This window comes from Phaethon lepturus, unplaced genomic scaffold, assembly GCF_000687285.1.
Source record: "Phaethon lepturus isolate BGI_N335 unplaced genomic scaffold, ASM68728v1 scaffold18988, whole genome shotgun sequence".
NCBI lineage: Eukaryota > Metazoa > Chordata > Aves > Phaethontiformes > Phaethontidae > Phaethon > Phaethon lepturus.
Genome location: NW_010558492.1, coordinates 4,625 through 20,822, shown reverse-complemented (window position 1 = coordinate 20,822; position 16,198 = coordinate 4,625). Strand labels below are relative to the sequence as shown.

Genomic DNA, 16,198 nt, shown 5'->3' with positions numbered 1-16,198 from the left:
CCAACCTTAGTGATTCTGTGATTCTGTGGTGCTGGGTGCGCCCGCAGCACGAAGTCTAGAGTGGGGCAGTGCAGGTGTGTGGCCTCTTGCCACCATGCTGCCACCACAGAACATGCACACAGATCTGGCTCAAAGGCTTGCTGCTTCCAGGGCTCAACCAGGGCTGAGTGGTGAGCCTGCTTTCACAAGCTGGAAGCAAATTTCAGGGTTAAAGCATTCAAGAGCCAGTTTTCACCATAAACTTGTGATCAAACACAAGAGGGAAAAGGTGCTTGCACTCACCTCTTGCCATGTCTGGAATACTGTCAGCACTTTTCCTCTCTACTCTGGCTAGCTACCTCCCAACCCAGCCTCTTCTGCCTCCTCCCCTTTCCAGAGGGAGGAGGATTCCTTTTGCAATTATTTCCCAGGGACACCCCACCCACCCACAAGTCTATCATACCTACACCACCAACTCCCTTGGAGCTTGACTCCCTCACAGTCAGTTTGCTCTGGGTTTCCTTCCATTCCCCTCAATCCTCAGAAGCCTTCTCAGATCTCACATACAACACTTCCCACCTCCCCTCCCAGCATCAGAGGCTGGACAACTGAGGCAGCAGGGCAGAAGATAACCTCTTGCTCCAAGGTCTCTACACAACCACACCTCTAGCCCCTCCGTGTCCCCCCTTCCAGGGCAGGAGGGGAGCTCCAGTGCCATATTGCAGGCAGAGGCTATGCTGGCTTGTGGGTCTGGTATCTACACAAGGGGCTCCAGCAATGTTTCACCCATATCCATAAGCTGGGACTTCCACCCTGTTGCAAGTCCTGCTACTTCACCAGGCACACAGTAGGCTGCCTCCTTTGCCTCCTACAGCTTTGGGCATCTGCAGAGAAGGTGTTAGCCTGCTCTTCAGTCACCTCCTTCATTCCTTCTTCCTTGAACAGTCACACAGGGCTATGATCCCATGGGATGCCTGAAGGGGAATTCAGGGGTAAGTGGAAATTGAAACTACTTTTGCAACCTGGTCACTCCACAGATTTAGCCTCTTAAAGCCCAGCAGTGTTTCCAGCTGTAAGAGACTTATATAATTTGAAAGCCACATGAGATACAAAATATTTTCTCAATGGCTATGTCTAGCCAGCAACCACAACCAACAGCAAGCAAAAGCCCAGAACAGCTTGGTGAATGCAGCTCTTGCACATTTCACAGCCGAGGCATTTCAGTTGCTGCTACAGAGCACTACAAACCAAAGAGGAGCCAGATCCTTTCCCTGCTCCTTTGTGGATCTGGTGTAGTCAAGAGGAGCAAAAAGGAGTACAAATGCATGTAAAGTCCTGAGGTCAGCAGATGCCCCCAACACACAACAGGAAGGAGGTTGAGTAAGAGGTTGCCATTTTTTCCCTTGCCATCTTTCCGATCACCAATGGCTGCAATATTTCCTGAAGGGAACTAGTAATCTAATATGCAGAGTTAGCACGTTTATAAACTCGCTCCCTGCCCACCCAAGAGAACATACAAGCTCCCTAAAAAGAAGTCACTGTATAATAAACATTGCTGTTGCTGCCATCACAACAGGGAAATGTCTAGGCCATGTAGTACCAGAAGGATACAACCAACACATCCTTGTATCCACTCAGTTGCTACTGCAACTCTTTGTTTTGGCCATGTCAGGTCTTTGGCTTTCAGTACATGGTACAGGTCAGGCCCCCTCCCTCTAAATAGGTAGGTTTTTAGCTTTTATATACAAATTGCCTGGGTCACTAATCATGCCATGGCTCTAGAAGATAGCCGGAGAAAAACAACTAATTGACACTTAATTTCTTCCTTCTGCAAAACCATAGGAGTTTATTTCCTTATCCGCTATGGTAGGTTGCAGGTAGTCATCTTCATGCATACGTTTCAAATTGAATGACCAGACCAGATGCCAACCCAGTCTTCATAGACCTTCTATTTCCTGAACTAGATATCTCTTCCCTCCTTCAAATGTCAGGAAACGGTCATTGAGTGTTCATGTTGACAAGAGCCCTACCTGCAGAGCTGGATCAGAAATCCTATCTTCCCCCTTTCCTCCTGTTTAGAATTTGATTTCCTTCCTATGACCCCCCATCATACAAGATACTTTTTACAAAAGCAAAGAACCAACAAACTCTACCTTACTGCTGTTTCTAGATATGCTAAAATATTCCAGATATACTAAAATATACTAAAATACCAGTGATCTCATTTTCCTTGAGAACATGCGTCTCAGGTAGAAATTATCGTGGACTGTAAAAGGCCAAGGAAGGTGAATACATCCTTTTCTGGAAGCTGTCCTTTCTGATCAGAAGCAGTGAATCTGTAGACGACATACATTTCTTAGCAGGTTGATCTCCACCTACCAGCCCTTAAAGAAAAACAACAAAAAACCTCAAACCACCAAGGTTTAGGTCAAAAAATGCAAAGGAATGGAGAAAGCTATCCTTGTGGTCAAAACTTACTTGGTCTAAGCTCTGCTTCTTCCCATGAAAGAAAGAAAACTAAATTCTGATTATTTTTTGGTGGTTGTCAGCCCCAAAGTAACAGGCAAAACAAGGTTCAAGCATATGTGGCTGACTACTGGTTGTCAGGATTTCTCCCTCTACCTGAAAGAGCTCAACCTAGAGTCACTACAAGCACAAATGCAAAAACTTGCAAAGTTTTTAAAATCAATTAATCCAGAAAATAAAAGTGGGGAATTCTACTCTATGCTGTTACCAGCACACCTAACAGTTAACACATGGGAAATGCACAGCAAGAGCCTAATCCTAAAAGCTGATCAGCTGCTTTAATGTCTACCAACTTCAGTGCAAATTGCAGGTATAATGCTGGCAGTTGAGGTGTACAGCATGCAGTATGCTATCTAGAGAACAAAATTACTGGATCCCAGCATAGTGGAATATACATTTTATTTCTTAAAAAGGAAGGGTACTAACAGAATTTAATACAGTCAAAATTTTACATTTTAAACAAAAGCTTTTCTTTTTTTTAAAAACCAGTTACGAGCAGAGAGGTGAGAAGATTTAAACTACTCACAAAATCCAAGCTGAAGACTTTGAGAATTCAAATCTGTGGTTTATACATTTTAAAAAGTGTAATAAATGGAAATATAAAATAATACCAACTCTGCAACAGTGAAATGCCCTTTCCTCATTAGATTGCTGTTTAAGCACCTTTATTTTCACCCATCAGCTGCCAGGAGTGTGTAGTTTATGTACAAAATAAGCAGTTTGGGAAAAAAGATTCATATATAAATTAAAACCATTTATGGCAATACAGTTTTACCCAGCCACTTCACAAAATTTATTCTCTCTTTCATTTCTATAGAATCTTTCAGTCAGGATGATCTTGAATGCACTTTATGGACTTTGAAAAGCACCTACATTTACAGGAATTATATAGACAACCTCAAGGAGCAGACATCCAAGAGATTAAACAACTTAACATGCAGTAAAACTAAGATCTGATTTATATTTTATATAAATACTGTGCAGATTTATCATCCATCCCACTGAATGAATGGGACTGATCAGTGTCACATCTGAAGCCAAAATACTTTTAGCCAAGAGAATTAGATAACAATAAGAACCAGAATTCCAGGCCAAATATAGCAGATAGGAGTTCCCTCCAACTATTTAGTTAAAAACTGTATGTCTCTGAAAAAGCTTTACAGAAAGTTTTCTGAATAACTTGCACATATGCGTAGCTGTTTCATAGCTATTTTATAGCCTAGGGACACTGACAGGGGAGGAAAAAAAGAAGAGAGGGAAAAAAAAAAGACATGCCACCATCTCTGCCCACTACAAAAGATATCGTGGCTTTGTCACTTATGGACCACTGCAGACACAGCTGTTACTGGAAAGGAGACTGCTCCAGTACAGCATTAAAGACAAAGAAGTTACATTATGGCTGGAGAAAGTGCCATCTCTCTTTAGATGAAAACTGATGGATCAATCTCACCTCCTCCTCAAAATCCAAGTGTTCCTATTTCCTAGCAGACTGCTCATGATTCTCACTCCACTGTACTGTTTTTTTTTTCGTTTAACACAAGATAGAAAAGGTCATGAAAGCTGATGAAAGTTCCAGCTGTGCAGCATCCAGTGTACTCAGCAAAACCTCAAGTCATTAATCACTTTTTCTCTCTCCACACCACGATACCTGTGTCATCTATGTACATAATAGAACTAATAAAGATGTAGACTACCTAGATAACAAATGAGCTTCAGTAACAGTCACTCATTGTTTCATTGCAACTTGCTACAGTCTGGCCAAAAGAGAGAATAGTTAAAAAAAACCTTTTAATTTTCCTCAATTGCTAAGCTTTACGAATCATTTAATATTGCCACTTTTCAAATGCTCCTCAAAAACAACAAATCAACTATCCAGATGGTGGGATAAGAAGAGTAAAATTATGAACACCATCAGTGACTACTGTTAAAGAAAGACTGGAAGAGAATAAATTCCCTCAAATTCTCAGTTTCTCTGCTTAAGTAGCTCATTATTATTTTTTAAAACATTTTTTGTTGATAGAAAGCATCACAATTAGACTAGAATTCCACAACATCAATCTTTTCTTTTGATTTCTGTAGTTTTCTAGGAAAAAAAAAATCCCAAATCAAGCTACATGAAGCATTAACAATATTCAGATATTACAATGGAAGCACTTATTTATTACTTCATAGAACAGATTAGTTTTAAAAGTGTATTTACATGTTCTAAGTTATACAAAATACAGTATTCCAATAATCATGTTCATCACCATATTTCAGACAACTTCACATAAAAGTGCAGAGGATGCATCCATTCATGATCCTGGCCAGTAGCAACCAGCCACCCACAGCCTGACAGATGAGAGCTGCTATTGTGCCCCCTCAGGAAAACAAATCCCACCATATCTTCTCACTGAGACATAGCTGCAGATCTAAGAAAACATTCAGGCAGGTACACAAGCAAAGTTTGTTGAGACCCACAGACCAAAATCATATGCCTTAATTTACTAGACGTATGTGAAGTATATATATATATTTTTTTTTTTTTTTTTTTTACAGATGTTGTACAGCAAAAGGCTTCTGCACATGCCTTAGTTAGGAAAAATGAAGTAACAAGGGTTTTGGCTATGTAACAGGCACTCAAATCACACTTAATATGAACAGCCTTATAACTACAACTCTGTTAAGGACACAATTCTGCAGCTGACTGCCTGGGCAGAGCTTCACATTCAAGAACAGATTCTGTGAAGTCCACATGGTTCTCTACAGCTACAGGGCTCTTCCCCTGCAGAAATGACAGCAGAATTGAGGCCTTTAAATACAGGGGCCTCAGACAGTAATTTCCTCAGGACACAGCACTACCAGTTCACAAGGGCAGGTCAAGTCCCAGTGCGACAGTGCACATAGTTAAAGCAATAGTTATTTTTTCATGCCTTTCTGCAGTAACTCTTCTCCCTGTCTGTATATTCCTTTCACTTTCTTCTGGACTGTGAAATGAAATGAAGAAAAGGAGATTCCCAAAACCTAAACAAGTACATATCTTTTGTACAATGCTAAACTGAAGGGATCCAAACTGTCCTAAAATTGTCAACAGTGAGGCTTCAGTTTTAGCAACCTGGCTCAGGTCAGACTCTTGCATTATTATTCTCTTCCTGCTCTCATTCTTCGCTCTCCAAGTATCTGTATGTTTATCTATACCTGTATCTTCCTCAAAAGATTCCTTTTCTCCCATAGGTGCTTGAGCTTTAAGAAGTTTGCATTCCAAAAGTGATTTACGAGGGGATAGCATAGTATCAAACTAACAAATTACATTCTGTATGACAACTCTGCATTGTCATGAATTAAATCATCATAATTTCTCAATTAGTATTATGTTAGTATCTCCACAGAATTTTAGTTAAGCCTATTCTTTTTACTTTGTTCCCAGTCTTTCATTCTGAGTTTATATATCTTTGTCATGTTACAGTGGCAGATATACAGAACAGAGTAATTATCTGAAAATCTAGAAAGCCAGTCAGTGTCGTGTCGTACTGCAAAGGCAGAACACTAGCATTAACACATGATTTTGCTGTTTATGGATATAGATGTAGGTTGCCAGAAATACTGAGATTTATTTACATTTCTCATCTTGTGCTCATCAGCTAAAACTGTAAGGGTGAACAACAGTCTATCTGGATTTTACGAAGGTTTGAGATACCTCCACTCTCACTAAAAATGAAGGCATCTGATCACAAGGAAAAAAGCCCTGTTATGCTGAGGAGGCTTACAAGGCTGAAGCAGCAATATTCTCTTCTGTGCAAGTGCATTATTTCTTCTGTCTACACAAAAATATTTTTCCACACAAGTGGTTTTATTACGGTACTCCCAAAGCTGCTGGTCTTCTACTGCACCTCCCAACTTGAAATGAATTTGGAACAATTAGTAGCAGTCCCACACATAATGCTGAAAGCGATTTCTACAGCTAGAACACCTTGGCCTTTTAAACAGCACAGCAGGGAAATGGAGAATTGTCAGAAAAGAAAGCAAATGTTACTAGAAGAACTGCAAAAAGCCACATTTAACTTAAAACCAAAAACATTTCTTCTCCCAGCACAAGTTTATAGTACACCACTTTCTCCACCCTGTCCATGTAGGGCCAAAAAAACCCAGCAGAATCCAGATTATCAGAATATCAAAACTATCACTAACTGTGTAAATGAAAAAGTAATAGGACCAGTTTACCAACATTACACCTGCAATCTGAGATATATCCACCTGATCCCAGCACAGAATGCTCCAGAATAAAGCAAATATATATATATCTCCAGTGCTTGCTAAAACTCTTGCTAAAACTTTATGATAACCATGCGAGAGTAAAGACTTTTTCCTGTGGGAATTAATGAAATCTTTGTTACTGGCTTCAGTGGGAGCAGATCTTGGCAACAGGTGAAAGGTTAAGCTTCTAGGGAATTTTTAAATAAAAAAATGCATTACTACAAGGCGATATGTGTAGATTAAAAGACTATGTATGAAAGCAATACTGTACTAAATGTTGTGCATCATTTATTCATAGTCTATTTCTTCTGTAGAATAAGACAACACTCATTGCCCACAAATCTCATCAACAGTTTATATATTTTCAAAGTTAATACTGTGAAATGGACGTTTGGTGTCAATCCGCTTCCTAATGAATGTACAGCTGTGTCAAAAACTGCTCCCTTTACTGGCAAGCCCTGCAGTGATGCTGAAAGGTGCACTCCCTTTATTCTCTCCCCTTGGAGGTGGTCCCTTTATGGCCGGAATGGGGTACATTGGCATCAAGCACACTTATGGCCTCTACAGATCATGTTCCAAGGTTAGAGAACTTCAGACTCTCACAGCATCGATTCAGCATCTTTTAACATTCAAACTGAGCTAAAAGAATATTGGTCTTATGACCACTATGAAAACATATCCAAGTTATCACTTATGGATAGGATTGTCATCCTAGTCAAAGAAACAAAATTATATAGTTTATCATTCTGAGAGGAGCAGAGAGCTCTGAAGCAGTACGCTTAACTTCCTGAGACTGCAAAAACTGACAAAGCAATTCAGCATTGAACATAATTTTTTGTGTGGCAATACCTACACTCCTTTAAATAGTTACTACCTCCTCATCTATCTTTGAAGATGTTGCTTCTTCTTCTCCAACTAGAAAACTTAAGCCGCACTCACCCTTAAGTGAAGTGCGATCTTCCAGTTTTGCAACTCGTAGACATACGAATCACAGAATGTGCAAATTTGCACTGTCCTACAGGGAAGCACAAGAGTTTTCTAACAGTCTTCTCTGAAAGAAAGATCTAATGAACATTCACGGTTAGTTTCCATTGTGTAAGCTTTTAATACAACAGAAAAAGCTAACCAAATTGCACATTCTATTCTCATTGACTATTTTGCTGTTAAAATAGCATGACATACTGCAAAACCAAATCCTGTATACAATATGCAAGTATTTAAAAGATATTCCTAAAGCAGTAAGACAGCAAGATCCAAATGAAGGACTAGCAACTCCTTGCCCAGCTACAATACCCTTTAGCTTTGTAATTTAAACAGGAAGCATGACTTTCAAGAACAGCCATTCAAAGCTAACTGAAAATTTAGAAACTATAAATACAAAAAGAGTTGCTACATTTACATGCTGTCAGGGTTGTTTGGTTTGGTTTTCTTTTAATCCATGGTTTGGCCTTTATCACCAAAATAAAACAACAACAAAAAACAGTACATACCAAAAATACCCATCCAAATCAGCAATAACTTGATACAGCTAGAGATATACACTGACATTTCAGCAACACGGAGCTAAACTATTCATCTATTTGAAAAGAATACCCCAAGATTATCTCAGAGCTTTAGAATCCTAAATTATAATAATATGCTCATAAGTATACTTTTGTAACCAGCAATAAAGTTAAAAACACTTTATTGACTTCAGAACATGCTCCATTAAAAATAATAGGTCAATAACTGCATTTAACATATATGCTCTTTACAAAGCTTATGCCTTCAAAAAACTGGTTATGAATTCTGGGTTTTGAGACTTTTATTAGTTTTTAAATGAAGTTTATAACATTAGCTGCTGCTTTGCACCTTTTTCTCTTTGCCCTTCTGCTCTGAAATTAGGGGTGGAATCTCTTGGGAGGATGAAGTCAAAATACTTGTTCAACATGATGGTGTTGAGCTTTGCTGGTAACTAGTTATGCCTCATAATTTCAGCACTTTTGCTTCTGAAAGCTTTCAAGATTATTTTCCTTGAGGTGTATGCTGTTTATCAATCACCAGGCATGAATACACTACTGTCTTACAAGCTCCATTTTGTCTACAAGCACAGCCCTGTACTACTTTCCCAGAAATTAAGTATTCTTTTTCTTCCCACACAAATTTAGCTCTTAAGCTTCCTCAATGTTAAGAGTAGGTTCTTGTTATGCTGATGAAACTCCTAGAAAGGAACTTCCACCTACTTCCTTCATCTTCTACACACAATAAACATCCCTGCAATCTGTCCAAGCTTTCATCTACTCTCCCACAACAGCACAAGGGTCTTGACACTTAAGCTGCCCGTTGTAACTGTGGGAAATCCTGGGCTGTTTCTGGTTTGTAAAACAGATGAACCAAATACTCTTTCACCACCGTGTTCACATGTAGTCAAGAGACAGAAAACTGTAATATGGCAGCTAATAGCCAATATTGTGCTGGAGCTAATACTCATTTGGTAGTTTCAGACTGCCAAAATACATGGGGATCAGCAGCTCAGACTAGCACCTTTTCCATGATTGCTAAATTGTTAACAGAAGAATAGATCCTGTTTCAGCAAGATACCATAAAAGAAAGTGAGCCTCATAAAAGAAACAAAGGAAAAGGCAGGTTACAGCAGTGTAGCTGTGGAGCAGGAAAGCAACCAAAGTGTTTCACTATTACATGGGTCATTTGATAGAAGTTTATTACTACTCTTTCTATGGCACACTGTAGTGCTTTCTTGATTGTTTCAATACATCTGCTGTACTCTTCTGCACTGGAATTCTCACACATCACGACTGCAGTTTTCCTGGTGTCTTTAATTCTGCACTCACAGTACTCCACAAGATGCTACACTGTACCAGAAGTGAGCCGCAGTATTAAATAAAATTCATTCTACTGAAGGGGAAGGAGTCTTAAAATATAGCAGTTCTTAATATATACACTTTCATTTTAAACTATTTTCTTCCACTTGAGCGCCAAAACAAAGAGTCACTATTCACACAGGCTGTCAATAGACTTTGAGACATGAACTTTGAGCGTCTTGACAAAACCCCAGTAAGTACGCTTATTGTAGTTCATAGTTACAGTGAGAAAGACAGATAAGAAAGCCATATACAGAATTAAGGAGACTTTGCACTTTTCATCATGCCCAGCCCTGGGTAGTTCAGATGGGGTACTTGCAGGCAAGCAGGCAGGCAGGGTCATCGTCAGTTGTTTGTGTTGGGACACCTCATAGATTTCACTGCTCACTCTGAAGACTGGCGATTCATGTGTGCTTTTTAGTTTCTTTGTTTTTAAGTGTCTTTAAAGTTGCATCACTCGGAATCAGATAAGTCACTTTAAACAAAGCAAAGTGTTAAGTGTGACAATTTATTTATAACATACTTCCCACCATCACCACCACACACCACCCTGTGAAAGAAAAACCCCTACTGAAAAGGTGACAATTTTTAGTATGTTTGAAAGAAATTAGACCAACACTGCATGAAGAGCCACTCTAGTCAAATTAAAAGTGTAACAGAGGGGGAGATAGTTCAAAGCATAAATTTACTTTAAGCGTTCTGGATTAGTCTGCTTCTCCACTTCCTTAAGAAGTCTGCACATAATTGGTCTAAACTCATACCAATTTTCACATTATGTTTAAAAGACAAGCTAGGCGCGAAGTCTTTAGTATTGAAAAACAACCCCAACACTTTTTTTAATATACTTTTCAGATTTCAATAGGGGAACTGGTAACTAGCCTTAACATCTTCCATCCCATATATACTCCCTAATATAAATATTAGCCCAGGAAGTGTAGCCTAAGAGTTCTGACACAGCCACTATCTTAAGACAGCTTCTCTTGTTAAGAGGACTTCTACACATATACTTCTGTTAAAGCTTCTGGTTCTTGCAGTTGTAGGTCATGTAGAAGGTCCCGACATCACACATAACATATTTTTCTTTTAACACCACGTACTGTTGAAGCAGCGCTTGGTGCTGAGAATGCATTACTTCCAAGAGGGCAAGTCTTGTGTGCTAATTTTGTAACAGGAAACATGCTGGAGAGAGAACCAGCAGGCATGGAGAGACCAGATACACTGCTACACAGGAGATAGTGAGGTAAACTGTTCATGTTTAGAGTGGGTGTAGCTGGTTCCACAGAGTGTTCATGAGGCAAAGGACCAAAACTCTTTCTCAAGCTCTTGTACAACAGGTAAGGTGCAGTAAAGTAACAATGGCTTGTTTATCTGTTTCTTTAAAAAAAAAAAGAGAGAGAAAGCAAAACCTTCCAAAGCATAAGGTACTGGCAATTCCTTAACAGATGGGCCTCAAGGTTCAGCCTAACGAGCCAGACCTCGTTTTCTAAATCTCTTCTCAGTTAAGTGTAACATGCTGCTTCATCAGCAGTTCAAGAGGGAAGTCTCTCTAAGGAAAAAGGAGGTGTGGTGTTAGAAATACAGTCTAAAACCCACAGCAAATTATTTGTCCATATCTGTGAAGTGAGAGATCCCCTACCATTCTCTCTCCTTGGTTTCTGGAAGTTATCCAGGATTAGAACCTACCAAGATGTTTGATGCTGTTTTTATCAACACTTGTGCATTAACCTTGAATATTTTCCTGTCTTCCTGTCCTAAAGGTTCCCCTATTCCTCTTCAACAGGAATAGAGTTCTATACAACAGGCACTTTCTAGTGCCTCTGAATGGGAGAGGAAATAACTTCATGATGCTGCCCAGCAACATCTACTTATATCTGCACATTATGTTTTACAATTTGACTGGGGGGGTGGGAGGTTGTGGAGAGGGAAAAAAGAGCATGAGTTTATAAAGAAAAGAGAAAAAAAGCAAGGAGAGTCTCCTAGGCTCTTTTTCTCCACTTAAAATGGAGATTAGAACAGATAGCAAAAGCCCTGTCCAGTCAGGAGGCATCCACATCTATTCCTCCAGACAGGTAAATCTGTTCTATTGTAACAACATCAGAAAATGGTCTATCAGTGTTAAAAACAAAAAGTTGTAAATATGGACACTAAGAGTTTGGGCAATACAATGATCAGGAAAGGGCCTGAACAAGTTGTGCCAACAGAAACAGGGTTTAGGTTTTTTTGTGTGTAGATGCAAAATGGCAGTGCCTCCATAAACTTTATTTCTGGGAGTCTCTACAGAAGGCAGAGAAGTCTAAGAGGTTAAAACAAGGAGCCCTAACAAGGAAAAGGGGTGTGCTTACAAGGGTCCGTATCTGGTCTCGTATTTAGAAACAATGTTCTTGCATCGTCCCACTTCCTTGCGCAGCTCTGCAACCTCCGTCCTCAGGGCCGTATTCTCTTTCTCAAGAAAGGCTGCCCGAATTGTGATCTGGTTCTCCTTTAATCGCCGAGCATCACGGGAACGCTTTGCTGCCACATTGTTCTTCTTCCGCCTTGTCCAGTATTTTTCATCCTGTAGCAAAAAAGCAAAAAAGAAAAAGATACCAATCTGACCACTGTATCAAATAGACATCTCTTTATTGCATAATGACATTGACACTGACTACTATATTGAAGAACTGCCTTCATTGGTTTGCAGGGCTCAAGACACCAAAATGCAGGCAACACAGTACTGCAAGATTTCATCCTTAGATGAGTCTTGTTTTAGGCTAAACAAGTGCACTGCTAGAACTAGGGAGATTAAAGAGACTTTGCTACTAAGAAGTTGTCCAACTGAAATGCTCCTTTTACTTAGTTTCAACTCGGGAATGAACTTCCACAGAGAACAACCTGTTCTGTTGGCTGGCCTGCTTAAAGCCGGATCAGACATAATGCTGGGCAAATATATACAATGGCCTTCAAAAGTGCAGTTGGTGAGCATGTGACTTGATAGTTCTACTTTTAATTTCTGTGTATAGCATGGTAAGTTGCTCCTGCCCAGTAATTATCTCATGATACCAAACCAGCAAAACAGCAAGAAGAGCAATTGACTTGCCAATTCTATTCTTGGCAGTGTTTCTGCCCAATCACCTAGGTATAGTGCATTAGCTTTCTATGTCAAAACGTTTGGACAAAGAATCAGAAACTTTGATCAAGGCCTAGAGAAGCTTGCAGCAATAAATCTGTTACCTTTTGCTCATCTGGGACAAAAACCTTCTTGGCTTTTTTAATCATTGGCTGTGGTTTCAGGTCCTCTTCAGTAAATTTGTGCTTGCGAGGATTGAAGAGCTCACCACCAGGCACACTGGACAGCACTAAATCAGCAGGGTCAGGGTTAAAATTCACCTCAACTTCTACGCAGTCAGGATCAATGGGGCTGGGAGTATTTCTCTCATTTTGTGGTGGGGACTCTGGCAACAACAGAAAAAGTCACAATACATTCAGCTTTAACTAAGAAGCCAACCTAGATATCTCTATTTATTACCCTACTGTGGGCAGTATTTAACAGCATTATTTGGTATTTCCCTAAGGTGTGCTTAGTGCTGTACAGCTGCTGGTACAGGGAGAAGATACACAGTCCAGTTTGTAATACAAACTCTAGGAACATATGCCAGACTAACAGATCAGAGTAGATACATGTGGGACAAGAGTTAATACTTGCTTGGCAAAAACTACAAGCTTTGCACACTTAAGAAATGCCTTCCACAGCAGTAAGAAGTGATAAACTTGTATCAGCCTGAGTTTTGTACCATAGAAAGCCTTATGGAAACAAGCCTGCCCAGAGGTCCCTAGGACCTTCAAAGGTCAGACAACTGTATTTCCAAAGGACTAAATAAAGGTGATTTATTACAAATGCAAAAAGAAGTATTCTACTTCTTTGCCACATAGAAAGAAGCGTGCCAACAGACTGTCAAACACAAGACAGTGTTCATATAAACTTTGTCATATTTATCTATTGTTTACAAACTTCATACACATGAACTGCAAATGTCAGTGCAATTTGAAGTAGTGATCAATGAGTAAGTTTTTTCATATACCACCTAGAAAAAAGCCACACCCTATGTCTTACTGAAGGAGTTCCACATTTTGCCTTTCTCTTGCAGATTCACAGAAGAGGCCTTGAGCAAAATGCTTTCTGTCTGCTCATAAAACAGTACTGTGAAAGTTTAGTGGCTATCATGTTTAAACTCAAAATCTAGGTGTGCTGGTTTTGGCTGGGATAGAGGTAATTTTCTTCATAGTAGCTAGTATGGTGCTATGTTTTGGATTTGTGCTGAATACAGTGTTGATAACTGAGGGGTGTTTTTGTTATTGCTGAGCAGTGCATACACACACTCAAGGCCTTTTCTGCTCCTCACACCACACCACCAGCAAATAGACTGGGGGTGCACAAGAAGTTGGGAGGGGTCACAGGTGGGACAGCTGACCCCAACTGACCAAAGGGATATCCCATACCATATGACATCATGCTCACTATATAAAGCTGGGGGAGGGAGGAAGGAAGGGGGGAACATTGCGAGTTAAAGCATTTTGTCTTCCCAAGTAACTGTTACATGGGATGGAGCCCTGCTTTCCTGGAGATGGCTGAACACCTGCCTGCTGATGGGAAGTAGTGAATTAATTCCTTGTTTTGCTTTGCTTGCGTGCACGGCTTTTGCTTTATCTATTAGACTGTCTTTATTTCAACCCACAAGTTTTCCCCCTTTTACCCTTACGATTCTCTCCCCCATCCCACCAGGGGGGAGTGAGCAAGTGGCTGTGTAGTGTGTAGTTGCCAGCCAGGCTTAAACTATGACAATGGGATGAAATACCGCTAAATTCTTTAATAAAGAAGATCTCCATACTACAAATGAAGAGTAGAAGTTTCCTAGTAGCATTTAAGTACAGTTTTGTTTCTTTGTTCCTCCATTCCCACTTCAAAGCACCACAGAACATCAAACTGCATCATTAACACACCTTTTCCAAGTGTGTGTGCTCACATTTCACAGGCTAGCATGAAAAGATTGCTTCGCTGTTCTTCTGTTAAGCATTGTTATTTGAGGTACATTAAGTTAGCGTTAAGTTCACCCAAGCAGACCAAGCCACCAAGGTAGCACAAATGACTGGTCACAAACTATCAAATCTGTTGTAAAATAACCCGAGAAACTATTTTGTCAACATGTCCAGCTTCTCACTAGACTAGCAATACCAAGAAAGCAAATACTTTATGTTGGTGTTTCAGCTCTTCTGATTTCAAAAGAGAAACAGACTACACACAGAGACACTCATTTTTTTCCAGGAGGGGGGGAGGGGAAGAAGAGGAGAGGCAGCATCTTCATGAACTGACACATAGACTACAGCTCTACATTGAGCATGTTTGTGCTACTTAACCTGCCACAGCTAACGCTGACAGGTTAGCATGTCTCCTCTTTGAGGCACCTTTTAATACCAGAACAACAGAAGTCCCTCAGAGCCCCGTATTATTCCATCTACCTGTGCTGGAGACTGCTTCAGATTGCTGGTAAACTGCAGTGGAAGAAGATGATGCAGGAGAACCAGTGGAAACACTGGCAGACTCCTTTCCTTCCAGCTCAGCCACAGGCAAGAGTGGATTCTGGTTCAAATCCAGGTGAGTAGGGCTGGAAGGAATTCCATTCTCCAGCAGGAACTCATCCAGATCCATGTACTCCAGGTGGAAAGACTCGCCATCGTAAGGAATAGTTTTGTCCCAAATGGGCGGCATAAGGGAAGCCGAGACTGCCATAGTGCTGGCAGCTGCTGCCTCATCTTCCTCAAGCTTTATCTTCTCCTTCTCTTTATCTGAAAGATACAAGTAGGTCACTGTACAAGCTGCAACAAGAAGAGACTCAAGGTTTATGAGTCTAACAAAAAATCCCATGAAAGGAAATTCAGTAAGCTATATTTCTGCCTCATGATCTGAAAAAGCAGATGTTGAAAGGCAACATTCATATATTCATATGTAACTCTGTATGGAGCGCTCTGACTCTCTGTGACAGCTGGACCACAGATATTTGAATAGCCTTGAAGACCAGCACCTCTGCTGTGATAACTTACCAAAGCGTAATATAATACTGCATCTAGTTTATTAACTAGTCACTGAAAAATAGCCTGGTTTTCACAGGCTCATCTCGAAAGACAGGGAAAGTGAGTGTCCATAAGTAGGATTACATGGGAAGCCATTAAGAAAACTCTGAGGAAGCAGAGTATAGTATATTCTATGCACAAAAGAAAGAAGATGCAGAAGAATAATTTAGATACAAACAAGAAAGGAATATGGGTTTTCAGATTACATTTGAAAATTAGTCAAAAGGTCCACAGGACACGAGAGACCTGGACAATTATTGGCTAGTATTTTAGAAGCATTTCTTTCTGAAATGACTCAGCATGTCCACATAAAGCAACAGCTCCAAATGCTGTTCACTATACATAGCTCAGAGTACCTACACACAATTTTCACTCTTTGGGGAGATGTCTAATAGGGCATACTCCCACACCCCACCCCCAAGCCACAAAAGACTGATGAAATTTCCTCCATTTACTATGCTACAGTGCACATATTACAGAAAAATGGCTGTTTC

General features: G+C 40.1%; 1 protein-coding gene across 1 annotated transcript; it reads right to left on the bottom strand.

Moving 5' to 3' along the window:
* Window positions 1-9,419: 9,419 nt before the first annotated feature.
* On the bottom strand, window positions 9,420-15,449 carry TEF (thyrotrophic embryonic factor; the record flags this gene model as incomplete). Its single annotated transcript, XM_010293083.1, has 4 exons — window positions 9,420-10,074; window positions 11,942-12,153; window positions 12,810-13,030; window positions 15,093-15,449. Coding segments are annotated over 4 exons (812 nt in total), but the record flags the coding sequence as incomplete, so codon positions are not given.
* Between the last annotated feature and the right edge of the window lie 749 nt (window positions 15,450-16,198).